The 27,037-nt window shown below is 38.6% G+C and overlaps 2 protein-coding genes across 2 annotated transcripts in view; one reads left to right on the top strand and one right to left on the bottom strand.

Moving 5' to 3' along the window:
• The window catches only part of LOC136844320 (CLIP domain-containing serine protease B4-like), a 16,110-nt gene extending 13,006 nt beyond the window's left edge, over window positions 1-3,104 (bottom strand). Inside the window, exon 1 of the mRNA XM_067113296.1 lies at window positions 2,776-3,104. Within this exon, the coding sequence (XP_066969397.1) occupies window positions 2,776-2,787 (12 nt within the window). The 5' untranslated portion in view covers window positions 2,788-3,104. The remainder of the gene's footprint in view (window positions 1-2,775) is intronic.
• Window positions 3,105-9,249: 6,145 nt separating this feature from the next.
• On the top strand, window positions 9,250-21,368 carry LOC136844319 (glycerate kinase-like). Its single transcript, XM_067113295.1, is given in 5 exon segments — window positions 9,250-9,369; window positions 12,930-13,410; window positions 13,412-14,174; window positions 20,664-20,788; window positions 21,064-21,368. Coding segments are annotated over 4 exon segments (1,530 nt in total). The 5' UTR covers window positions 9,250-9,369; window positions 12,930-12,943; the 3' UTR covers window positions 21,239-21,368.
• Window positions 21,369-27,037: the final 5,669 nt, after the last annotated feature.

Below are 27,037 nucleotides of genomic sequence, written 5' to 3'. Positions count from 1 at the left end.
TTACACACACACACACACATATAAAATCTTGATATTATATATTATAGATATACACAGGTATATATACACATACATACACACATATGTGTATATATACAGTACATAGATATTACACACACATACATATATAAAATCTTGATATTATATCATATATACATAGACATATATACACATATATGTATATACATACATAGATATTACACACACACATACACATACATATATAAAATCTTGGCATAATGTTCCTTTACATAAGCTATTTCATCTATAAGCACGTATAAAACTTTAATGCCCATCATATCTCCTCACAAACAGGCACATAATTATGTATAAACACATCTACATCTGTTAACCATAAACAAGTCCATTCGGAGTACACTTGCCCACAAAAGAGAGTCATCTGACTTTAGACTTCCCAGAGGAAGCTTCTTGTCCTAAATAGGGCATCTCTCCCTATCTCTCTCTTCCGAATGATAAATAATGTCAATGGGACAGTTTGACGGACACCTAGATACAGATGCTGGCCGTTTGGATAAATAAAGGAAAATAGGTATAAATATAACTGAAATGATGACAGAAGAAACTCTCTCTCTCTCTCTCTCTCTCTCTCTCTCTCTCTCTCTCTCTCTCTCTCTCTCTCTCTCTCTCTCTATATATATATATATATATATATATATATATATATATATATATATATATATATGAATCACGAAAATATATGAACATATAAATAATGTATATATTATACATATAATATATATATATATAGAGAGAGAGAGAGAGAGAGAGTTTCTTCTTTCATTATTTCAGTTATATATATATATATATTTATATATATGTAGTGTTTGTGTGTGTGTGTATATTTATATATACATGTATACATATATATATATACATACACATCATACATCATACATACATACAAATATATATACATATATAAGCAAAAATCTATATCTATTGTAACCATGAATTTATACAAAAATTAACTATTTTTATATTGTAAACAAAACATCAAACCGCCCAAAAGAACTGAAGTAATATTTGGTTCTCATGAAATCCTATCTTTCTCTGACATCAGTTTAAGTCAACCAACAGTGATAATTGCTCATAAAAACAGAAATACTGGGAATTAATTATAGCAGAAGTAACAACCACGTAGATTCCACGGCTTGAAAAAAAAAGAAAAAGAAAAAATTCAATCAGCAGCTAATCAGTGCCACAGCTAATCAGTGCCACTTCCCGTGGCGTTTTGTGGCACCCTGTCAACAAGCACAGATAAGTGCCGATTAAAGAGTTCCATTTCTTCAGCATCTGTAATTTCGCAACATTTTTCTTCTGTAAAATCTGAGGATCCAAGCTTGCGACAGCTCGCAATAGTCTCCGGTTAAATCTCTTTCGATTCTGATTGCACAGTCTCTATTCTCTGAACAGAAAACTGTCAGGAAATGACTACAGAGACTCTGGAAATCTCTGAACCTTTTCATGGGGAAATCCACACTTCAGTACCGATTGGGACCACTTATAAGTTTTGGCCAGGATCCACAAGACTTCTCTGGATCTTCGTATTGGCTATACCCAGTTTTGCTTATTATGAATTTCTAGAGACTATAGCGTTATAGCAAATCTGTTGCTGTTTGGTTTTCTCAAGTGGTCACCTATTCACGTACTGGCCAAACCCAAAGTTGTTTCTTAACTTGGGTGATCCGAAGACATCTAAAATATCTAAGTAAATAATATATACTGTGTATATATAAATAGGCCTATATATATACTATATATACTGTATACACACACATATGTATACATACATACATACATACATACATACATACATATATATATATATATATATATATATATATATATATATATATATATATATATACATACATATATACATGTATTAAAGTTTGCAAAGCTCACAATTGTGCTCTAAATATTCTGAAGGCATGCCAATGAATCTATTGGCGGTGTTTTTGCCAAGATTTTTTGGAGGGAAGCATATTCATTTTTTTCGGGAATTAAATCTGAAAGTTTTGGAAAGTAACTGTTTTGTTAAATTTCTAACTTTCTGGCGTTCTGGTAAGGCCCGAACTGACGAAAAACCAGTTAGGTCGTCTGGGAAAAATGTTTACGATTTAGATATAGGTAAAAGCCCTTAGAATAATCTTCAGCTAAAGAATCCACAATATATGATACAAGACCAACATTAAAAGTACAGAGAATTCATACTTTGTAAACGACAGACACAGATATCACGAAGCAAAATGAAACAAGAAACGTATTACAGGAAACTAAAACCAGTCGACCGAATGAATCACAGCGGCTGTACACAGGAAACGGTTCCACCAAAACGACGTTTTTAGTAGGCCACAGTGATGAAGGAGATATGTGAATCGGGGATGGGAATTGGGATAGGATGGGGACAGGTATTGCGGCCATGATAGTTAGTGAGGCATAATAACATTATGCTGTAGGGGACTAGCACAATAGAAGTTGTGGTAAAAGGGAATTGGTTTCCATGGACCTGTGGAAGTTGCTCGGAGGTTCATATTCAGGGGGCCAGTACAAAAGGAAAATTTACTACTTTCTGAAGTATTTATATCATCGAATCTATCAAAAATATGGTAAATGGCTACCTTGATTTAGCGTGGTTACTACCACAACAGTACGTGTCAGCTCATAGAAGCTTGCTTAAGACCTACACATAATCAAGAGTGCTCTAGAAAGTAAACAAAACTACTTTGAGTAAAAAACACTATGATAACTCACCCTGAAGCCCATATTCGAACGAATCCGTTTGAACACTTTATAAAGAGAACCAGATGCAGACAATTAAAAGGCGCGATGACACCACACTGGCGTTACTCGTGACACTAGAACACGCGAGCTTTGTGGAACGCCGTCTGCTACCACTGCCGAACACCAAGTACCCGAGGATGATCCCAAAGCGGGGTCCTTTATGGGACCTTAGCAGCTTCCTATGACGTAGAGAACCAGAGAAATGGGGAGCGGATACGAGGAATCTCCCTGATATGCGTGTTTATTTGTCTCGAGGTTCATTACCCCTTATCAAGTTTAAAAGCGTCAGTAGGAAGACCACTGGCGCCATCTTTCAAAAGGTAACGGAAAGGTTTTCCCAAGTTCATCGTAATCAGTTTATGCAGAATTTTATTCTCTTAATTACAAGATCTTTGCAACAGCGTCAAAGGAATTATAGTCGGATGAGGTATCTTAGTCTAGTGGCCATGATTAAAAGTGTCTCAACAGAAGGAGAACTATCTAACCCCAAGTTAACGGCCGAAAACCGTAAGGGTAAAGGGCATATTAGGTATACTCGTATATATATATATACTGTATATACCGAAGGGTGCAATGCAATAGTCGCGCATTACTAACTTGTACTCAACAAGGTCAGATTTAATTGTAATTAAGTGTAACTGACTTTGTCGGATTGCCCACTCGTGGTTTAATGCTTGTATAATTAGCAGAAGTAAAACCAAGGAATAGCCAAGGTTGTGTTATTAAAACTTCAAACAAATTTTTCATGTGTTATGTATACTGTGACATATAAAATAATACTTATGAAAAAGTTTCTGTAACTGTGCGAGGAAAATGTCATAACTGAAGATGTTAAAGTTATATTCAGGGTAATAAAGATTAAATTACAGTCATAAACTACAGACAACAACGCACATATGGAAAGTTTTTTTTAGTATATGATAATTAATCTGACAATCCCAGAAGGATATTGCTAAGAAAAATAAAGTTTAATTATTTTGTTTACTTCGTACACTTGTTCCCTTGCGGACATAACGATGAGGCCACGCTGCCACAGATTATGCTAATTTCGGTTCTCCGAATTTGGTGTCAAGTTTTGCCTAGTTCGTTAGGATAACATTTAGACTCACTTCTTACGGCAAAATCAAGAAACGAGTAGATATTAGGCCTACAAAGACCGTGCATTAGGCCTACAAAGTAACCGTCCACCCGAGACTTTATGACGCTCAGTACCTAGAGGCTTAACTAAATGTACTCCAAGAGCTATAAATAAATAATAAGAGGCATAAATTACATACCGCTTTCGTACTTTTAATATACACTTCTTCAGGGTACAGTACAAATCCCCTGCACCCTAAGGAAATGTATATTGAATATACGAAGAAGTGTATGTTAAGTACACGAAAGCTAGGCAGTACATTTAGTCATGTGATCCTTGACAGTATAGCATCACTTCAATATGGAAAAGTTAAAGTTCTTATACATCAATGCGAAAAACATAAGTCTGTTGGGAATGAAATTAAAACGCAATTCTTTTTTTTCTGCAATCAATATGGGTCTACTTGCTCAGCTGTCATCATTTTATAATTATGCATGTCATTGTTTTCGATATGTTTTCTGATTTTTATACCAGAAAAACCACTATACATTGCGGAGGCTCGTTTTGCACATTGATGGTATAGCCACGGGAATATCTGCAGTTGGAAAAAGTCAACACATGTCCAGTATCAGTTACATCAACTTACATCAGTGTCTTCTGGGAACAGACCGGAACGCGGGAAACCCATCTGCAGCTGACATCACTGTCAGCCTTGGCCAAGACCTAGACCCACATGTTTCATGAACATCTTTGTGAATAAAAAAAAAAAAAGGAATTTTAAGGCAATTTCCTTCCTTTGGCAATAGTACTTCCTCGTTTGTGAGTGTAACCGGGAAATTGAATTTCTTATAGCCTACACACTTGAATGGTTTGTCGTAATTTGTTGCAACGCTTGCTTCTTTCCATTTTTCCAAAGTAGAGGCGATAACTCTACGATTACCCCGCTCTTTTATCCGGCGTTGGGCATCCATGAGAAGTGTATTTAGACTTCCATGACAGTATTAATACAGTTAGAAGCTCGAAGATGTTTTATATATACACGGCTTTTCCTTGCGTAGGTGAGATCGATCTGGTTAAAGAATTGGAATCTAAATAAACTACTATGAAGACAGAGAGAGATAAAACTGTATATGGACATTGGAAAGATCAAATATAGTTGTCAAATCTGGTTATTGGTTACGCTGTTCTATATGAACTAAATACTGTATAAGAGACAAACACTAGAAAATGCAGGTTTGTGTGTAAGACTAATGTCCTCAAACTAAAGTCATGGGCGATGTGATAAGTAAAACTGTGGGCTTTCCGGTCTGTACGCGAGGTGCCAGTTCTTCAAATCAATGAGAGTTCTACAGAATATCTAAAATTCTAGGGCCAGACTACTGGGAAGCTATAGTGCTAAAATTGACATATAATAAAACGTGAACAATAAAACACGTATCAGATGCCATACTTGAAAAAGTATACGCAAATTCTCGAAATAAACTGTGCCATATTATTTTGATACCTGTTCTCGTATATTTTAGATATGCTAGACTAACACCTATTCCTAGACATTCAAAATTGCCCTCCGAATTCATGTAATAAATTTCAGATTGGCTTTGCGAATCTAAATACACTGATCGGCAGCTTAAGAAACCAAACTTTCTTTTATTATCCCAAAGCTGACCATTTTGGTATGATAACTGTGGGAAGAAACTAGATAATGCAGAAGCTAGCATATAATATGAAAACTAGCTGAAGGAACATTTTTCCTTATAAAATTAGATTTTTCACCAAACGAAAGAATTTGGGTCTCACTGTTTTTTGCTGACAGTGACAGGATATATATATATATATATATATATATATATATATATATGTGTGTGTGTGTGTGTGTGTGTGTGTGTGTGTATGTATGTATGTATGTATGTATGTATGTATGTATGTATGTATGTATGTATACATATATGTTATATATATACACATATATGTGTGGGCTCCTCGTTGGAAGAATCGGTAGAGTTCTCGGCTAGCAATCTGCCAGACCCGAGTTCGAGTCTCCGGCCCGCCAATGAAGAATTAGAGGCATTTATTTCGGTGATAGAAATTCATTTCTCGGTATAATGTGGTTCGGATTCCACAATAAGCTGTAGGTCCCGTTGCTAGGCAACCAATTGGCCCTTAGCCACGTAAAATAAGTCTAATCCTTCGGGCCAGCCCTAGGAGAGCTGTTAATTAGCTCAGTGGTCTGGTTAAACTAAAGTATACTTAATATATCTGTGAGTACAAGATGAAAACTTATAGAGGAAAGTAATAGGAAATCACTGATATCAATCGAAATAAAAAAAAAACTACTCAAATATGAACAAAATATTTATAAAGACAAAACATGATGGTGGAGAACGTAGTTACCAAAATCGTACTGTAGTTTAAAATATTTGTAAAATATTTAATAGCTTGTTTTACTTTTGAATCTCTAAGAATAAAACACGTCATCAAGACATTCCTTTAGTAAAAGACTGTCACTCAGTTTCATATTTCTAAATATACCGAAGAACTTCTATAAACTATTGAACGACAAAATGCAAGGCTCACGAATTGCTCGCAATGAATACATTACATTCAATGTTCGATCGTTCTTTCCAGACTGTCCAATATAATGTAGGCCTATATAACGTGATGTAAAGTGTATTTTCTCCCCCCCCCCTTTCTATTAGCGTTACTTAGCGCTCAGCTATCATGGTGGAAATGTGTCGATTTAGGTACTCAACACAGAGCCTGAATTTGATGGGAATAGGCGCTGTTGAGCCGAATAACTTCGTATATGTATATATATATATATATATATATATATATATATATATATATATATATATATATATACACATATACGTGCGTGTGTGTGTGTGTATATATGCATGCATAACGCACAAGAATACGTAAATTTCAAACGCAAAATACCACAAGTAAAAATGAAAGAGAAATCGGTCCTGGCTGATTTCGTCTAGCTAGACAGTTTAAACAAAAAGCCTGGTATATAACACAAGACATTTAAATTATGTATGTTAGGATGAAAGTACAGTGAACACTAATATACTGAAAAATAAAAAGGCCTTTGACACCTGCAAGTAATAGGTAGATGGTTTATGAAAGATTATAAGTATGCTATTCGTAAATTTAGTTTTCCTGGGCCACCTGTCCTGGAGCACGAATCAGTGGATGAATTTAGACCGAGCTCATCCGCATTCCATAAAACTTGTACATTTTACGTTTTGCAAGGTTACACATACGTAGTCTGATAATCACATCCTTAACGAAAATTTCTTTTTATTTTAATTAGTCTCCATAAAACTTGTATATACATTTTACATGTTTTACAAGGTTACACATACGTAGGCTGATGATCACATGCTTATCGTACATAATAGAACAGAACATTCTTTAGCTCGTATTCAATTAATAGCATGATCATTACCTCTAACTTGGGCAAAGCCGTGCACATGGCGCGGCCCTCCGATAGCCCCAGGACCCACTTATAAGTGGGTCCTGGATAGGTCTATACCTCATCCCGGATAAAACTTTTCGCGAGGTACTATGATGCCTGTCTCTGTGTACCTCCCATGACTGCTCACCGTCAGAATACGGATACTGGAACTATATTAAAAGTAAAAAGTTACTGTTTGACACAGTAAAACGGAAGTCACTTACTTAAGCGGGTAATGAGAGCCACTGCAATATGTACAGTAAACTTTTTATTCCTGCTGAATAAAAATTGCACTAAGATTTCTTTCCTGACTTCTAGTGATAGTCTTGTTTTCTCACTAATTCTGGGTGCTCATTTGCAATTAAAATTAGTAATATAAATTATCTTTCTTCTTCAAACTACTCCTTGAGAATGTTTGTGTATGATAAATATGGTGAAGATGAGCTAATTTACTCCAAAGTTGACAGGTTTCAAATAACTCTAACATTTCCCGTTGGGGTGTTGGTCATTACAGTCCCCAGACGTGACTTTTCTTTGTTTTAATTTTTCAGCTGAAACTTCTTTGGACAGAGTCAACAGGCTACGAGGCCGAGAAGGTTCCAAAGGGACACTCAGTCTGCAGAGAGAGAGAGAGAGAGAGAGAGAGAGAGAGAGAGAGAGAGAGAGAATTTATAGGAAAAGGTAATAAATAAATAAATATGAGATCAGGAGACGTCACCAGCAGGGAATGAATTTACTCCTCGTTGAAACATTGGGAAATCAGCAAATTATTCATAATCCACAATTAGCTTGTAGCCTAGATAAATCTCTTAGCTAACTGAGTAAAGCGTTAGCCAAAGCATTTGCTATTTTTTAGTGTTTGAGCAAAAACAGCTGAGTCAGGCAAAGAAGAACGCAGAGGATTATTGTCGTTGCAGTACGCTTTAAGTTAAAAAACAAAATGTCACATGTCAAGATTAAGAGTCGGAGAAATAAACTTGACTGATGACATATCTCGCCAAAGAGTTTGAGATGAGTTAGTACCGGAAGACCTCACAGCTTAACATTACTCCAAACAAAGAAGAAAAGGCAAAACATATAAGATTACACTTCAATGCGACTTGCGAACCATTCGAAAGCATTTCCGCTAGACAAACTTTCTGACCTTCAACTGAGCAGAAGTTAATTTGTGGATATGTATTCACTCATGCTGTAGCTATGGGTTCCGGTAAAATTTTATAAGTTGCCAAATACTCCACCTAGCCATTTTTGCATGAAAAACCATTTTGGGTTTATCATGCAAAAATGCCTTAGAAATGGTAGGGTATGTAAGAACCTAAAAATACCAACGTAACGTAACCTAGGGGCATTTACTGGGTTACAATTTTGCCGTATTGGCTATTGGTATAAGTCGTGATTCGATTAATTTTATATTTATCATTTGCGCATAGTGTTTATGGGGTTCAAAATATCGAGAATGAAAGGTTCTTTTTAAAAATTTAGGTTACAATTCCATATCGTATTGGCAACTTATAAAATAATACCTGTTTCTTGTTATAAATTATCTAAATATGGAAAATAGCTTTATCAATCCTTAACTCTCTCCTGTTCTAGCACTGCTGCATGTTGTTACCTACCTATAAAAAAAATAGTAGTGTCTTCTATAGACCTTACCTTTACAATTATCATACCCCTCTGCCCACAATGTACAGTAGTTTACTTTCAATAAAAGAAAGAATAGTGACGGGTATCCATCAGATCTGTTAAAAAGATATTCTTAAAAATTACTTTTTTTTTGTAGAAATGGTTAGTATGCAGAAGGAAAGCGTTGGAGAGGCCTAGGAGGCAAATTATTTTTTTTTTTTTAACTTTTTCCATTTTGGGACAGAACTTTTACGTCTGGCAGCTTCGCGTTTTTTGTTTACAAACATTGGTGTCCTCGACCCACGTTTACCTGTACAACATTTCCTCTCAGTCATCCTCATTCCGGCCGTTTGAGTTATTTTATTTAAAATTACGAGGTTGATTTAACATATTGGAGCAGGTATGAAAAACCTATAACCTTGTGTAGCTAGTCTATTAGCCCCAAATTTGATGAAGTAGGCCCAGGCTGTTTCTGTACAGGTAGGCCCCATTTGGGCTGTTAAAGGTTTGGTTTTTGGTTGGGACTGCCGTATGATATCACTTGACTAACAACTTTTGAAGTTTTTGTTAATTTGCTTAATTTACGTCTAAAATTAGTAAAAATTTTATAGAATTATATAAAATATTAAAATATGGTAAATTTTATCAGAAAAAATTTGAGTTTTTTAATTTTTTTCAGTTATAAAATATTGAAATTTGGTCAATTGTTCAGAATCAGAAAATATTAAAATTTACACTAACTTAGGCCCTGTGTGATAACAGCGCTTTAATCCCAATGTTTGAGGTTGGGTTTGTTAGTTGGGATTGCAATATTAGGGTTATTTTACTCTGTTACCTTAACTTTGAATTAGAGTTTTTATGCTGTACTCTTAGGTCTTCTTAGTAAGAGTTTTATGCTCTGCTCTTAGGTCTTCTTAATAAGAGTTTTATGCTATGTTCTTGGGTCTTCTTAATAAGAGTGTTATGCTGTGTTCTTAGGTCTTCTAAGTAAGACTTTTATGCTCTGCTCTTAGGTCTTCTTAATAAGAGTTTTATGCTGTGCTCTTAGGTCTTCTTAATAAGAGTTTTATGCTGTGCCTTCTTAATAAGAGTGTTCCTGCTGTGTTCTTAGTCTTTACAAGTAGACTTTTATGCTCTGCTCTTAGGTCTTCTTAATAAAGTTCATGCTGTTCTCTTAGAGTCTTCTTAATACAGAGTTTTATGCTGCCTTTAGGTCTTCTTAATAAGAGTTTATGCTGTGCTCATAGGTCTTTGTAATAAGAGTTTTTGTGCTGTGCTCTTAGGTCTTGTAATAAGAGTTTAGCCAGCACATGCTCTTAGGTCTTCTTAGGAATAGGGGTTTATGCTGTGCCTTTACAGGTCTTCTTAATAGAGTTTTATGCTGTTTCCTCTTAGGTCTTCTTAATAGAGTTTTTATGCTGTGTTTGCTTGGAGTCTTCTAGTAAGACTTTTATGCTCTGCTCTTGGGATGTAATAATAGTTTTTATACTGTATCTTGGAGTCTTCCTAACAAGGTTTTATGCCTGCCGTCCTCTTAGGTCTTTTTAGTAAAGTTTTTGTGCTGTGTCTTCTTAACAAGGTCTTCTTAGGTGCTGTAATAAGAGTTTTATGCTGTGCTCTTAGGTCTTTGTAATAAGAGTTTTATGCTGTGTTCTTAGGCCTTCTTAATAAGAGTTTTATGCTGTGCTCTTAGGTCTTCTTAATAGGCATACCTCATACGGAAATCTCACTAAAATCTATGACAGATGTACAGTTACGTGATGTATACCATCTCTTTGTTTATGCTTTAACATTCTTCCATTAAGCCTAACCTTTCTTATGACCATCTCTCAGATTTTGTAATCAACTTTAATTTGAAATGAACTATCCATAAAATTTTTTGAACCTGTGGCAGTTGGGCTTTTTACCCCTAATACAGGCAGTTCCCCGTTATCGGCAGGGGTTCCGTTCTGACAGCATGACAATAAGCGAAAATCGCTGATGCTTATCGGCGCAGATAACTGGGTATCGGCACCTGTGTTAGGTATATGTCGGCGCTAATACCCGATTATCAGCGGCAATAAGCGGAAAAAGGCGATTTTCAGTGCCAAAAATTGCCAGTTTTCATCGCTAGACAAGCGCTGTGAAACTGGATCGCCATAAAACTGGATCGCTGATAACCGGGACTGCCTGTACTCCCTGGCGCCACCCTGACGGAGTTGTTTAACATTAGTGTGAAGGAAATAGGTAGGTGATAGCCTTAATGCTAATTTTAGGTTAAACCTGTAATAAGGTGCAGGTCAAATATATTATAAAGTATTTCGGTCACTTCTAAGAAATGTTTCTTCTCAGCGGAAGTCCTTGCAAATGCACCATTACTAAGATAGTCTGTTTTTTAGGATGCAGAAATTATAGCTTTTCTTTTGTTATTTAAGCTGTGTTGCCATGTTACATGTATTATGGAGAGTTCAGCTTGTGTGCATGCAATCAATGTGGTAAGACTTGGCATACTGGGTTAGGTTAGGTTAGGATGCATTCCTGTATTCAGCGACGTTAATTATAAAGCACTGACTACAGCCATTTCCATGTAGTACATTACAATTTGCTTAGTACTGAAAGACACAGGTTCACTTGATTCTCATCCAGAAATGTAATTTTATGGTAAAAGCCATTTCAGGTTGATCTATCATAAGTACGAAAAAGTTAGACCAATGGGGGCACTTAGCCTAAATACAGCACACTGAAGTATGCTCTGTGATAAATATACTACCATATGCAAATGAAGGGAAGTTCAGATGTCTGCACCATACCAATGTCTTGGTAACTGCACATTTCCAATGGAAGGCATAAACAGTAGTACAAGGAAAGTTGTTGCAAATGATGAAATAGAAAGAATAAATGTTATGGAAATGAAATCATTGGCAACCATGGGTTAAACAGTTATCAGTTTTCATTATGTTGTTGCCAAGCATGTGAGATTTTTGCCACATGCTCATTTTGTGCTTTATGTGTTTTGGACCATTATGTTTTCCATACCAGTACAGCTGACAAGTTTGGAGGGACAATAATGGGAGACCAGTGTTTTTGGGTAGGGGAAAACAGAAATGACTGAGCAGCATCACAGTAGTAGAAAATTTGGTCAAGATGAGAGAGAGAATTTGAAAAAATATGCCATGGTTCTTGCATGTTATTAAGAATCACAAGGAGAAATAAACCATCAGATGTAAAGAAGGAAAATCGGGCAGTGGTGAGTACAGGGATCAGAGAGGCCCTAAAAGCTAGGAAAGATAAAACATGACTCATATAATTTATGAACCTACTTATGGAACCAAGTGGAGGGTCATGTTAATCTTAATTCATGCTGTTTATGTATAAGTTAGGAAGGAATAACATGTGCTCCAGAATGATAAAGTGGTATTTTGATAGCAATTCCATATGATGCTGAAGTAAGTTTGTTCAATAGTCGAATTGGATAGCTTTTCTTAACTATTATCAGTTGTACTTCATTAACTTAAATATTTGTACTGAGCACCTTAGAGGGGTCTATAATGATTGATAAGGGTAAGAACATTTTTTATTTATATTTTTTATTTTACTTATGGTTAAAGGTGGCTTATATCTCTGTGCCAATAGGTGAGGAGATATAAGCTATCTATAACAGTAGGTAAGTATCCAAAAGATCAATTTTATTATGAAAATATATAGCCTGTGAAAATATTTTCCGAGAATGACCTGCTACGCTGTGTGTTAGTCAAATATTTTTACCGTACAAGGTTGTACGTATGGCAGTGTATCTTTTCTTAATCAAATAGTCAGTGCTTTAAAATAAAGGTAGGGACTTTTGCACATTCTTTGCATGATGGGTGTGTCTTACATGATGGTTTTTCAATTTGTAATATTGTGAAAAGAGAGTAAAACATAGTGTTCTCCCTTTATTAAAGAAATTTTTCTAATTTAAACTATTTTTTTTCTTTGTAACAGTTAGTGAAGTGACCATGGCTGCTAAACTTTTGGGGACTAACTTGTGTGAGAGTTTTGCAAGAATAAGAACAGCATTTTCTGAAGGTATAAATTCTGTGCAACCTTGGGAGATCATAAAAAAGTTTGTGAGGAGAGAAAATGAAACTTTAGTGGTTAACAACAAAAAACACGAGCTTCATCACAATGTGTACATTGTGGGATTTGGCAAAGCTGTGATAGGAATGATTCGACCACTGGAGGATTTACTGAAAAGTTCAGATTCATCCTCACATTTAAAGGGAGGAATCTTAAGCGTGCCTTTTGGGATACAAAGTACCTTTTCAGACAGATCTCATTTATTACCAACCAGCGACTCAGTCGTTGAAATTTTGGAAGGTGCTAAAAACAATATTCCAGATGAAAGTGCCTTTACATCAGCCAGAAAAATTTGTTCTTTGGTGCAAAACCTCAGTGAGAAAGACCTGCTGATTGTTCTCATATCCAGGTGATGCAGCTTTATTGCCATATCCCCTGGCACCAACAACACTTGCAGAAAAACAAGAAATTGTGAAGTCACTCAGCAGAGCAGGAGCTGACATAACTGAACTGAACACTGTTAGAAAAGCATTATCTGCCACAAAGGGTGGGAAACTAGCAGCACTGACAAAAGCGCAGACTGTATCTCTGATTTTGTCTGATGTTATTAACAACCCACTTGATATGATAGCAAGTGGACCAACCGTTGTTAATAAAGACCCAGTTGGAGCTGCTTTGAATATTCTCAGCAAGTACAGTGTGTCAGTCCCCAATCACACAAAAGCTAGTTTGGAGAATGCCACTGCTTGCAGTCAAGACTTTCCTCATGTTACAAATGTTCTGGTTGGTAGTAATGAGGCTGCACTAACCGCTGTTGCTACTTCATTTTTGCAAGAAGCCAGAGACACGGACTGCTCGATGATTCTTTCATCATGCCTTCAGGGTGAAGCTGCTGACGTTGGTGAAAAAATGTCAGAGCTTGCAGCAGTAGTAACAAATATTTTGTGTGGCAGTGGTGATACTGACATGTTGAGAGAAACACTATTTACTGACTTGTGCATTGGTAGTAAAGAGAGAGTTAGAGTTACAGATTTACTGGAAAAAGTGTCCGAAGATAAATGTCCTGTTTGTTTGATCTTTGGTGGTGAAACGACTGTTCATGTCAGAGGAACAGGACTCGGAGGAAGAAACCAAGAGATGGTGCTGTCATACAGTATTCATATGGAAAAGGTAAGTGGTGATTCTTACAATACAGTATATACATTTACAAATGGTGGAGTGAGGTATTTAGTTGTATGTTCTAACCGTATGTTATTTCATTGACAATAGGATACATTTGTTTGAGATTTATAAATGAGTGCCTGGTATTTACTATGGATGAATGAATGTGGAATAGCCCTTTGTCATACTTGAATTCTGGCCATTCATTGGTTGGATGGCTCAGCGAGTGATGGATAGTAGTAATGCTTCTTTATTTCAAATTCTTCCAACTTTAATTCTTCATTGGACAATGTTAATATGGTGAATTCACTTTAGCAATGGGAGTAAATTTTCAAGAGTTTTTGTTTCATTCATGTAATTTAAGTAAGGAGACCATCTGCAAGATGTGCTTGGATATTTGTTTATTGAGCAGTTTATGGGGAAATCAATGTAGGACACATGAAGTTTGTGAATGACATTGTTGTCAGTAGCCACTCAGGCATTTAGGATAAGGTCATGGATGGGAATGATGAAAGTGTATGCTCTTTGGATGGGAGCCCATGCACTCTTCAAGATAGGCAGTATGGGCAGGGAAGTATGCTTTTTACATTTGGAACCACAAGATCTGTTTGATGCTATCAGCCTGCAAACTGACCAAACTCTTGGTTCCTTAAGTATGGAACTAATTTGATATGAACACCTTTCATTATTTACTAAAGGTCTGTATGTTGAAGACAATACTCTCTGGCCTCATCAGTTGAATGGCTTCTTTCTCATAGATTGTTATATGAGGTTTTGCATACAAAAGTTTGTACTGTACTACATCATCATTCCAGTCTTTATTACCCTGAAAATGTTCTGGAGAGAAGACATGTCAACTCCATTTTTTCAGGTTAGAAGGGAACCCAGTTTTTAGGTAGATTCCAGTGGCCAATACAGATATTCTTTGCGTGTTGTAGAGAGATCATGGGACTTGGAGCGTTAAGTAACACTTTCCTTTCACCTCCAAGCTGTAAAATTTTGTTTTGGCTTTCTCTGAGTCCTTTAACCTATGACTTTTAGGAAGTGGATCAGTTGCTTCCCTTAGGTTTAGATCCAATCTATATCTACCCTTTGTTTTCATCTTTTTTATTCAGTTTTCAAATTGGTAAAGGCATGAGATACTCTTCTTGTTAGTTCTAACAAATTAAAAATTACTCTCAAACACTTCTCATAAGGACTCTTGACGTTTAATAACTGTTCAGGGGACCTCATGTGTCTAATGTCAGCTAAATGTACAGCACAGTATTATATTTGATTAAATTTCTTGGAATTTTATTTGATTTGTACCTATGGAAATACAAACCATTGCCCTTACATTGAAGCATCCTTCAGCATGAGCTGGGAGATGGTCATTTGAACTTTGTAACAAGGTCTGTGGCTGTCTTGCGGAGTGGACATTCAGTACGTACACTCTCTCTACTGTTGTAGAACTGTTTGTTTAGGATGAGTATTTGTGCTTATTTTGTGTTCATTGTGTTTTTTTGGGTTTTTTTCTGTATGGTTATAGAGAAAAGACAAGATGATGCAAGGAACACAGGCAGCCTTGTGGGTGCTTCATGTCCCCCTTCTTTATTACCCCTTATAATTATTGTTCCTTTTGCAGGGGGAGATGATGCACCTATATTTCTCTCTGCAAGGAGTGTGCTGGTTGGTTTTCCTTTCTTTGGGAGAAGTATGGTAGAAAATTGGAGGAAGGGATGGGAAGCATTTGCGGGCTTTATTGGGGGGAAGCACACCATGGTGATATTGGCAAATCTAACCATTTCCTACATTCCTGCTCCTTCTGTACCTATCCCTTGCCTTCTGCGAGTACTTCTCTCTCTGTCTGGGGTCTACTCACAGTAGGAAGGATACCAACCACTTTCTTTGCTCAGATGATGATTCGGGTGCTCAGGCTGGTGTCTGCTCAGGTAAGGCCCAGTTCTGATGTTCCAGGTAAGCAGTCATTGTCCATAGAATGCCTATGAAGTTCTATAGGACTTCAAACAAGTGCCCTTCCTAGTCTGTAGGGGATAGTAGCTCTCAAGCACCTAGAGGTGATCATCTAGCTTCTGGCCAGGCTGTCATGGGCTTCACTGAGCGTGTTTAGTACCACTTCCCAACCCGGCTGGACATGAGGACTGCTTCCAGCTTGTCATATCACATTTCTCCAGGAAAACCTGTGGTTGAGCCAGTTCAGCCTATTATGTTTATGACAGTTATATGTCATTGCCTTGCAATTGTTGCTAGTTTTACCTGTGGGAGGAGATGATTGGTTGTTAGTGTCTATTCCATTCTCTTCATCGAATATCCTGGATGTAGGATGATACAAATGTAATCTTCTGCTGCTGTTTATTGGTTGGAGTACATTGTAGTGAGAGACAAGAAGGAGAGAAGTACAAAGTATACAAGCATATAAATGATACAATACAAAATATATGAGCATCAAAGCTAAGCATACAATAAGGAATCGTATCTTACTACATGATGTAGAACAGTGGTTCCTAATCGGGGGGACACGGCCCGCTAGGGGGACATCAGCAATTTCCAGGGGAGGCGTGAGCCCTAGGGAAAAATTAAAAATTTTCTAATTATATTCGTTTTTCTCTCAACAAGCGTGAGGAACTAATATTCAGAAGTTTATGAAAAATGCAAACATATCGCCTTATAATGTTTGTTTCCTATAGCCTGCCACTCTAGTTAGACTCGTGGGGCGTACCCTGTTTTGTAATTACAGTATTTACCTCCCTCCCTATCCCTTGAAACCCCTTCTCTTTCTCTTTTTTTCTTCTTTATTTTCCTTTGAATCTGGGAGGGAATTTTATTCATAGATGCAAGGGGGCCGTAGAGGGAAGAACCAACTCTTAGAGGGGGCATGGTAATAAAAAGGTTAAGAACCACTGATGTAGAACTTACAGAATCATGGTCTGTGAGGTAGCTCATACAGGATTTTCAGTCCTAAACTTTAGAATAACATTGCAATACTTATACGTTGCATTGCTGGGCAAACCTATGAACTGAACACGTTCACTATACAAGAATTTCACTATGTTAGTTACATAAGAAATAGTATCCTGAACTGCAGCGTTACATAACATATCCTGCACTTACAAACAAGACGTACATGACAGTCTCCTTGGTAGTGCTGATCCCCGTAGTTGGGGGGAAAGTGCCATCAGTGTACCTCATGCGGTGCGCTGTAGGCATTACTTTAGGCTCTGCAGCTTCCCTTTGGCCCTTGGCAGGCGGGGCGAGGGTGTTCGCGATCTCTCACTTGTTACCACCCCTTCAGAAATTTTTTCCGGGAGACAGGAGATAGACAGGTTCAGGGCTTGGGATCGGGAACACTCTCATTCCCATTCCGGCCTGTGACACAGAGTCCTATGTTCCTGTTCCAGTCCACTGACTGGACTGGATGTATGCCTAATGATTAAGAGATCACCAAGGGCTCTGGTGAGTGTTTCTCTCTTACAGAGTTAGAGAGGCCTACTGGGGAGATCATTAGAATGATACGGTGTACTAGTTCAAGGTGTTTGTTTCTGACTTGTAACCACTCTCCCAAGGGTTCACTCGAGTGTCCATTTTTTTTATATCTTCTCAAGCTCGGAAGTACTGATGCGATTGGCTGATCGTAGCAAGTTCGTTGCTACAATCATTAGGACAGAGATCAACTTCTCAAGTTTTTGTCATGCCTTGGGTATACTGTAGTTATCAACATCAAGAAGTCAGGTCTCACATGCAAGCAGAGAGTAGAGTATCTAAACATGCTGAAAGACACGGCAGCAACGAGGGTCCTCCCTTTGGATTCTCATATTGGCAGGTTCAGAGAGGCAGCACAGAAGTTCCTACCTTGGCAATAACAACCCGCTCAGCAGTGTCATGTCATTCTGCTTCACCTGTCACCATTGTAGATTCAGGCCCTCGGGCGGCTTTACCTCCGCTCCCTTTAATGGGGGATGAAGGTGGATGGGTCTCTGGCGAGAGACCTGCCTCTCTCTCATCTTCCTCTGTCGAGAGAAGTGAGGAAAGAGCTAGCTTGGTTGCTAGATGACAGGAACCTCTCTTTAGGGGTAGCATTAGGCACTCTCCCTCCCAATTTGCTCGTTTTTCAGACACACATCTGCTAGGGATAGAGGGCACACCTGAAAAATGTTCTTCACAGGTGTGGGGAACCAGAATGACAGATACTTTCATATCAGTGTCCTGAAACTTAAGGCGGATTTTTTAGCCCGGCAAGTTTCGTCCCTTAGTAGTGGGGCACTCCGTTGTGTTGATGAGCAACAACACTATGTAGTACGGTAGCATACGTTAACAAGCAAGGGGGACTGGTTTCCTTCCAGCCACACAGGTTGATGGTGCAGGTACACAGGTGGGTAGTAGCACTCTCGGTGGAGCTGCCAGCCAGGAACATTCCAGGGTATTGGAATGGGGTAGCAGACAAGCTCAGTCATCAGAGCTTGGTGATAGGGACAGAGTCCCTACACCAAGACATTGCGGAGAGACTGAGTTATAGGGAGTCCCAGCCCATGATCTCTCTGTAACTGATAAGACAGAAGTTACCAGAGTAAAGCTGATTTGTGCTGCACCATAGGTTGCAATGGAGGACGTTTCTCCAACACCCAAGGGATATTTTAGAGGCTTATGCCTTCCTCTCCATTTTTGTCTGATTCTTCATAGCAGGGTAGCACTTTGCCCCTTCTGTCTTTGGCTCTTTGGGGCCATTAGAGAAGGGCTAGCACAACTCACTCGTGAGGCTAAGGCACAATTAATGAGTCTGATCTTTGGATGAGGTTGCTCAGTAGTAATGGGTATTGAGAAGCTTTCTGTCTCATCTTACCTTCCTCTTTCAATACTTTTGAGTGGAGGAAGAAGAAGACTATTATGCCTAGCTCTCCCTGCAGGATGTCTTGATAGGTTTCCTTCATTCAATCCTTTTCTGAGGAAGAGGACTGATTTGGCTCATGCTATGGCAACACTGCATTCATGGTTTTGCGCATGGGTACAACCCTTACCCCGGGTTCATCTGGTCCCCAGGGTTCTGGTCTGGTCAAGGATCTTGGACCATTGGCCCAGGACTCCCTGCTTCAACCTGTGCTCTGTGCATGGGTTCAGCCGCTACCCAGGTTGACCAGTCCGGTCAAAGCTCTCAGGTAACAGGTTCAGTACCCCCTGCCACTACCCATGCTCCATGCACAGGTGCAACCACTACTTGGGGTTCTCTGGAACCCTGGGGTGCCGGTCTGGCCTAGCTAATCAGGCCATCTAGGCTAGCCAGGGCATCCATACTAATGGTACTGGATCCTTTGCTTGCAGGGGTCCAGGAAAGTGACAGGGCCTGTGTGGTGTTGTCACCCATCCTTCCTTTCTTTCCTTTAGAAGTTTCTTCTTCTAGGAAGGATTTAGCATGATCATGGATAGTCCTCACCCATGATTTGGCGGGTGAGTATGCTCTTCACGACAACTTCTTGAGACATTTTAGGGAATGGGAGATCGGGGTACAGTGTTTTCTTGAGTCCCTGGCAAAATTTTAGCACTGAGTCAGTGTTGGCACGGAGGATTGGTGCTGTTGAACTTCTATGTTCAGTTGGCCCTCTCTTCCCTGGGACAGTGTACAAATCCTTCACTGAATGGTCAGCAAGTCAAGCGTCTACTGCATCCTATATGTGCAGCATGCTAGAAGTATGGGGTTCCTTCCACTGCTCCTAAACGGACCAGACAGGTACCACCCCAAGTTGGGCGAACCTACCAGTTGGTTCAGAGAGTACAAATTCCTCCCACCTATGGGTAAATCTCATATAGAAAAAATGTATTTGTGTAGGAATGAATATAGTAAATTTTAAAGGTGATTTGCATTTTTCCTAACATACAAACCTGAGGTTTGACTGCATCAGCCACCCCTCAATTTGGCACCTGGGCTGGAAGGCAAAGTGGAGTGCAGACTGACAGGTGGGCAGGACTTCCCCTTGCCTGTCGGTAGTTTACTACCATGTTGGTAAGTTTAAGTTTGAATGGCTGTTCCAGCTCTCATTCACAAGCTAAATGCATAAGTAAAGAACTTCAGGGTTGTACATTAGTCAAAATACAAATTACGTACTTTTAAAATTTGCTATTTTTTATTGGTATACAAACCGGAGCTTTTAATTGCAGTTCCCACCTCAACCATCCTACTTGTCCCTGAGGCCAAAGGAACAAGTGCATGGAGATGATAGGTGATTGAGGGGTCGTACACCCTTTAACCATTAGTTCAACAGCTGCCTACCAGCTCATGCTGAAGTACACTCCTACACAAAAGACTCTGGTTCGTATACTTTGGAAAGTACAAATTGCTATACTTGAAAAGCTTGATATGTTTTTCTGAGGAACTGCTGTGTTGAATGGTCAGTGAAAGATAGTTGAATGTAATGGATGATTAGGTAATTAAAATGGAATTAATTTCTTTGTTAAATATTAATAAAGTAAATGAATGATATACTATTCAGTATTCTGACTTCATTGCAGGCAATGGAAGAGTCCACATTTACTGGAGAAATCGTGTTTCTTTCTGGTGGCACAGATGGTATTGATGGCCCAACTGATGCAGCAGGTGCTATTACCTATTGGAGCTCTACATCCCCAGGATTCAGGTACCTTCTTATTTATGATTTGTCAATGACAAAGTTAACCATTATTAGTATTCATGGAATTATGGGAGTTAACCCATTTTGAAGTTCTGTGCCATGCATAGCTTCCTTTGTCTGGGCAAGAAAGTTGCACTGCAGAATACAAAAGACTGCTAAGTTGCACTATAATACTGCATTAACTTCAGATTTGTCATATATTAAATAGACTCCACAATGTTGTTTATTTTGATACAGCAATGGAATATACTTTCTATAGGGGATTATTTTCAATTTTACAGGTCCCAGTTACAGGAGGCAAAACAGCAGGGCTTGAATCCAGAGGCTTACCTGCAAAATAATGACTCCTACACATACTTTAGCCTCTTAAGCAATGGCTACTATTTATTGAAACCTGGTCATACAGGAACAAATGTTATGGATATCCAGATCCTTATGATTTATCCTAGATTCTAATATTGCTAATAATATACTGGTGTAGGGAAAAGAGTATACATGGGGAGAAAAGCCAAGTGTAGCAAAGTGAGTAAGTATCAATTTTAGTGCTGTATAAGGTAATCAGGGTTTCTGAAGAAAGCTGAATGGAATTTAGTGCTTTCAACCTTTTCATTAATTTTGTGGGCTTTCATACATGTCTGTTCTTCTGCCACTGTTTCTGTTGCTTTTCTGAACAAATGTCCCTTGTCCCTTGACATCAGATGTCAACTAAAGGCAGTCCCCAGTTTACAGCGGATCCGAGCTTATGGCGTTCAAGTTCTGGCGCTTTTCAAATATATTCATCAGAAATTATTTCGGTGTCAGCGCGCATGTTCTGGCGTTACAGCGTCGTCAAATGCCTTCCGATCCGACAGAAAAATATGGCTCCAAAATGGCAGAATATAAAATTTGGAGTTTTTTTATGAAAAACTCAATGAAAATGCAGTTTACATTGTTTTCAATACACCCAAAGCATTAAAAGTAAAAAGGTCTTCTTAAGATTTTTGGCGATTTTCAGCGATTGTTAAGTTTACAACGATTTTCAGTTTCTGACGATTTTACCCGATTCTGTTCTGACGGTGGAAAAATGGAACCCCCATCGTAAACCAAGGACTGCCTGTATATCTCTTTTTTCCAGCCTCTGGGTTTGGTTTTTCGGTATCAGTTTCTCAGAAATGAATCAGAGAATATTTCTTTGCTTCAAGGTAGCTTTCGATTCACAGTTTTACAAGTGCTGTTTTGTTTTATTGCTCTGTTTGTAAGTCAGCTTTTGGCTACTTTACCAAAGAGGTTATACAATCATTTGTCCTGAGGGGATTTGATCCCGGTAGCACAGAATTTGGGTTTGCAATGGGGTTTTTCATCATCATCTACTGAGGTAATTTTGCCGTTGCCGCCTACTGCTGATTCTTCTGCTCAGGAGTGCGCCTTTAAGTGAGAGCCCTCAGCTTCTTGTGCCAGTAATGGCACAGTACCAGAAGTTGTGGCACATGATGAAGTCAGTTCTTTTCCTTCTTTGGAGCAAGTTTTTATTTTGAAGTTTGTCACTTTTTTGAAGATTTGAAAGGTCATATCACAAGGTGCTGGGGGTTCCACTGGCGATGCTCCTGTGTCTCTGGTGTCATCTGCAGAGGATCCTCAGGTTTGCAAGTTGGACTGTGAGGGAGAAGAAGAGCAGGTTACTTACTACTGCTCTTCAGAAACTTCTTTGTCCCTGTGTAGCTGAGCTTCCTGATTTCTTCAAGGCTCTGGTAATCCAGGACTCCAGGTCACTTTGGGTGGCCAGGTTGGAGCAAAGGCTGAACTCCTACCATCTTCTAAGCTAGTCAGGTTGGCACTTAATAGGTTAGACTTTGCTGGAAAATTGCTACTGAAGAAAGTGTCTTCTAGGTCTTCCTCACTATTTTTCAGTTGTTGTGAGGAGAAGGGGAGCCTTATCATATGAGACAAAACAGTTACCAGATCTGTCTCCCTGTCCGTCTCCCTGTCCTCTTAAGGATTCAAATTTTTTTTCTCTTCTTAATCACAGTAAGAAGAAGGTAATCTTTTCTGGAAATGTGGTTTTAATGTCTGTGGAGTTGGAATTTAATGCCAGGCCAATTTTCTGTGTAATGGATTGAGTGCATGATTGAAATTTGTGTGGTGCCATTCTGTGTAATGGAAATCATGTTATTTACTGAGATGGGAATTTTTGCTAATGATGAGGTTACCAGGGAAATAGCTTTGGCTTCTTCTGGAGAAGCAACACTTTAGTAACCTCATAGACTTTTTGGAGTGTACAGGCAAGGCAGTATCTGGCACTCTTCGAGATTCTGTTCAGTCTTTTACCAGTTCCATAGTTAAGCGCAGGATCAGCTCTGCTATTTCCTTACCTGTCTGGTTTTTGCAGTTAGAAGTCCAGTATCTTTGCACATCCTTTATCATCTCTATTGGATTCTTCAGCTTTAAGTGTTATCTTGCAAGAAACAGAGAAATCAGAAACCATGTCCTTGCTACGTCATTCTCAGATGTTTAAGCATCAGCATCTTGTTGAGCACCCTCCTCAATTCTTGGCCCAAGGCCCAGGAAGTAAGGCTTCCATTCTCTCAAACCAAGCTTTTCAGGCCTCCAATTAGTATGTTTAATGTCCTGAAAAAAATCCATCTATTGTTAAGAAGCTAGAATATGAGCTCTCAGGCCCTGTAGGAGGGAGACCAACCATCTTTTATATGGTTTGGCAGAATCTGGAGGCAGATCCCTATGTAGTGAAGGTATTGAGGGAAAGTTATGAACTTCCTTGTGTCATAGTGGCTGCTCTGGTAGAATTCCCCTCTTATCTGTACAACAAGGAGAGGGTTTGCAATTGTTTGTTGTACCATATGCCTTGGGAGGATGGAGACTGGTCTTGGATGTCTCCAGGTTGAACCTTTTCATTATTGAGCTTGGTTCTTGCAGTCACACAGAAGGGAGATTGGATGATATTGGTAGATATGATGGATCCATACCTCCATACACAGATTCATCCCAGCTTAAGGAAATATCTTCACTTCATCTTCCAAGGAATGGTTTCAAGTTTTGGGTGATGTGTTTCGGTCTGAGTCCTGCCCCTCATGTTTTACGTGAGGGTGGGAAGGTGGCATTATTCTTGGACAACACCACATCGTTAGCTTACTTTGGAAACCAAGGAGGCATGAAATCAGTCCTTTTTCCTCATTACAAGTAAGTTACTTACCTAGGAGAGGGAAAGGGGAGTCTCTCTCCTTCACAGTTTGTGCTGGGGAGGATGAATATTGAGGCAGACCAGCTTAGCAGACAGGATCAAGTGCTGTCTTTGGGGTGGGCTACATCCTCAAGTCTGCAAGAACCTTAGGAGGTTGTAGGGTACGCCCCTTCTCGATCTGTTCACCACAAAATTCAGCAACCATCTGCTGATATACTGCTCGCCAATACAGGGTCCTCTAGCTTAATCTAAAGGGTTCTAGAAAAATTTCTTCAAGGTGTGGGTTCTTGCATGACTTTGGTAACTCCTTGGTGGCCATGCAGAGAGTGGCTCCCCATCTTCTTCCTCTATTGGTGGATCAACTGAGGCTCCTTCCTTTAAGAAAGTATTTACTCAAACAACCAGGTTGCAGGAGCTGACCATATGGTGACTTGACTGTTCCCTGAGAGCACAAAGCTTTATGAAGAAATGCAGAAAGGCCATCATTAATTCCAGGGGTCATTCAACAAACACCCATTCCAGAGGCAACGATCGGTTAATAAAGGCTGGTGCCATTCCAGAGTGATTTTCTGTACCTGTACCTCTATAAATAATCTGATTTAATTCTTGATTTACACCACTATGCCAAAGGTTTGTCAGTCCCAGCAATCAAGAGGTATCATCCATACTAGCTTCAGTGTTAGGGCACAGTAGTTTGAATATCTCCTAACAAGGAAAGGGAGCTATACACTCCTTTCAGGTAGAGAGTCCAAGTCTCCTGTAAAGTTAAAGGACTGGGGATCTCAGATGTAACATCAAGAAACTTTTTTTGCAGCCCCAGGAAGCCAGATTTCCCAATGTCTAAGAACACAATGGCTTTCTTCTTAAAAACGTTGTTAAGGAAGCACACACCAATTTAGACCCTTCCTCTTTATCCCTATTGAAGGTCAAATTCCATGACATGAAAACCCTGGCAACCTTGGAAGAATTTTGTAAATGCAGAGCAATGGAGATTTAACTCGGTATTTGCCTTGCATTATTTGCTGGATGTAGAAATTCAGTATGAAGATCACAAAACTCTTTTGTCCCTTGTTTCATCAGTGAAATCATATCCTGAAAGATGGGTAGTTCTACTCTAGTTTTCCTATCTAGGTAGGTCTTTGTTGAATTTTGGGGAGTATGAAGGTCCTTATGTTGAGTTTTGGGGAGTGTGAAGGTGCTTAGTTTTGTGTTAGGCAAGGGCCTTCATTCTTTCACTGTTGTTGCTCTGCAGACCTTGGCACAGGGCTTTTGTCCCACTGTCATCAGGCTATGAATGGCTTCCTTTGTGGCCTAATGAATTAGTCCTCCACTGGCAGCAGTACCAGTAGATGGATTCTAATCATTAGGTAAGTAGTGTCTCATTCCAGATGGAATTTATTGTGTTCTTGTGGGGGATTAATTTCTGGGTCCTTATACACTTACCCTCCTCTGTTTTTCAATGTGTGAATCACTTATCATAATATAGAGGCATATTCATTTAAAAAATAGACTTTTTTATAATGAAATTTATATTTTAAGTATGTATCTCTATTATGATGAAACAGCCCCCAACCTTCCAACTTATTTGGCCAGAACAAAACAGAGAACATTAGATGCATGAATCACAGCTCACCTTGAAAGGAAGGAGTCAGCACATGCTACAGCTAGGGTATCTGGATGAAATTTTTTGGTGTTTATACTCTGTCATATTCTTGCTGGTGTAGGACTTTATAGCTGTCATAATATTGGTTTAAGTACGCAAAAAAAGAAATTTTATGATATAAATTTATATTTAAAGGTTCAGAGACTGTGATAAATTTATGTTTAAAGGTTCAGAGACTGTGATAATTTATGTTAGTGTGATTGCAAGACTGGATGTTCAGATTACTCTGTGTCTTGAGGGAAAAAAATAGTGCTAAACTTATCAGGGACAAGAGTCCCCAGTTAAGTATGGTTGCATTAGTATTTCTCTGAGCTCCTGAGCTCTCATGCAGAATCAGATTCACTACTGAGAGGAAAATGTCTAGGTTCTGCTGCTAATGTTATCTTTTTGAAGTTTGCTCACAATCGAAGATGATTTTGTGCATTGCCAATACCATTATGTTTTAAGTGGATGTTAAGGTTCTAGTTTAAATGCTTTATTTTCTTAAACTGAAAAATTACTTGTATATTTTTCATGAACTTAAGGTATACTGAACTAAAAGAAATGAACATTGGTACTAAGTTGTTGTTCAATTCCTTAAATCCCCAGCCAAACCCCTTGAAGGTTTTCATTTGGTCAATTTTATTGTGGTCATACACTCATGGAATTATAATAATCACAAATTCAAATGATGGTAGCTTCTAGCATTTGCATTCTATACTTTAAGGCTTCTATGTATGGTAAATAGAAGTTAATGCTTGGGAAGATGGAGGGTTTGAAAGTTGTCCTGAAATAGTTTGAATAGATTAGTATTCTTGGTCCTGGACTGAAAATCTGGAATTCACTGAATACTGCTGATTGATAATTAAGTTTCAATGTTTTGCATATACAGTACAGTATGTAGATGTGTTTGCTCTTACAGGAATATATACCATAGCCTTTTGTATAGGATTATCTTTCAGCGTTTAGCCTGGTGGTTAACAGGTGGAGATTGGGGATGGGTGAGGGAGTATTTCTTACTCACTGACCATCACACTCACTTTTCTTTCACCCACTGTCAAGGAAAAACGTGCTGCTCCTTTTTTGTGCTGACTGGTGGTTGAGAACTTGGATTTATAGATGAGTGTTAGCTTATTTCCATTCGTTTTTGCTTACTTGTGTCTTTGTTGCTTTGTTTTATTGCTTTTTATCTGGATGGAGAGGTGACTTCGTGCTCTTGATAGACCTGAAGGATGCGTACTTTCAATTATCCGTTTATCAGAACTCTTGAAAGTTATTCTTCTTTGTTTGCATGTTTCAGTTCAAAGTATTTTGCTTCAGATTTTCGATGGCCCCTCAGGTGTTTTCATCGATTTCAGCTTGGGCCAATTTGAGAGAAATGCCCTATGTATCAGGTCATTAACATCTCGGCATCCTCAGAGGTGCAGTTGCTCCAGGA

This window comes from Macrobrachium rosenbergii, chromosome 12 (assembly GCF_040412425.1).
Source record: "Macrobrachium rosenbergii isolate ZJJX-2024 chromosome 12, ASM4041242v1, whole genome shotgun sequence".
In the NCBI taxonomy this organism is placed as follows: domain Eukaryota; kingdom Metazoa; phylum Arthropoda; class Malacostraca; order Decapoda; family Palaemonidae; genus Macrobrachium; species Macrobrachium rosenbergii.
The sequence above is the reverse complement of the archived record's forward strand: the minus strand, read 5'-3'. Positions and strand labels throughout refer to the sequence as shown.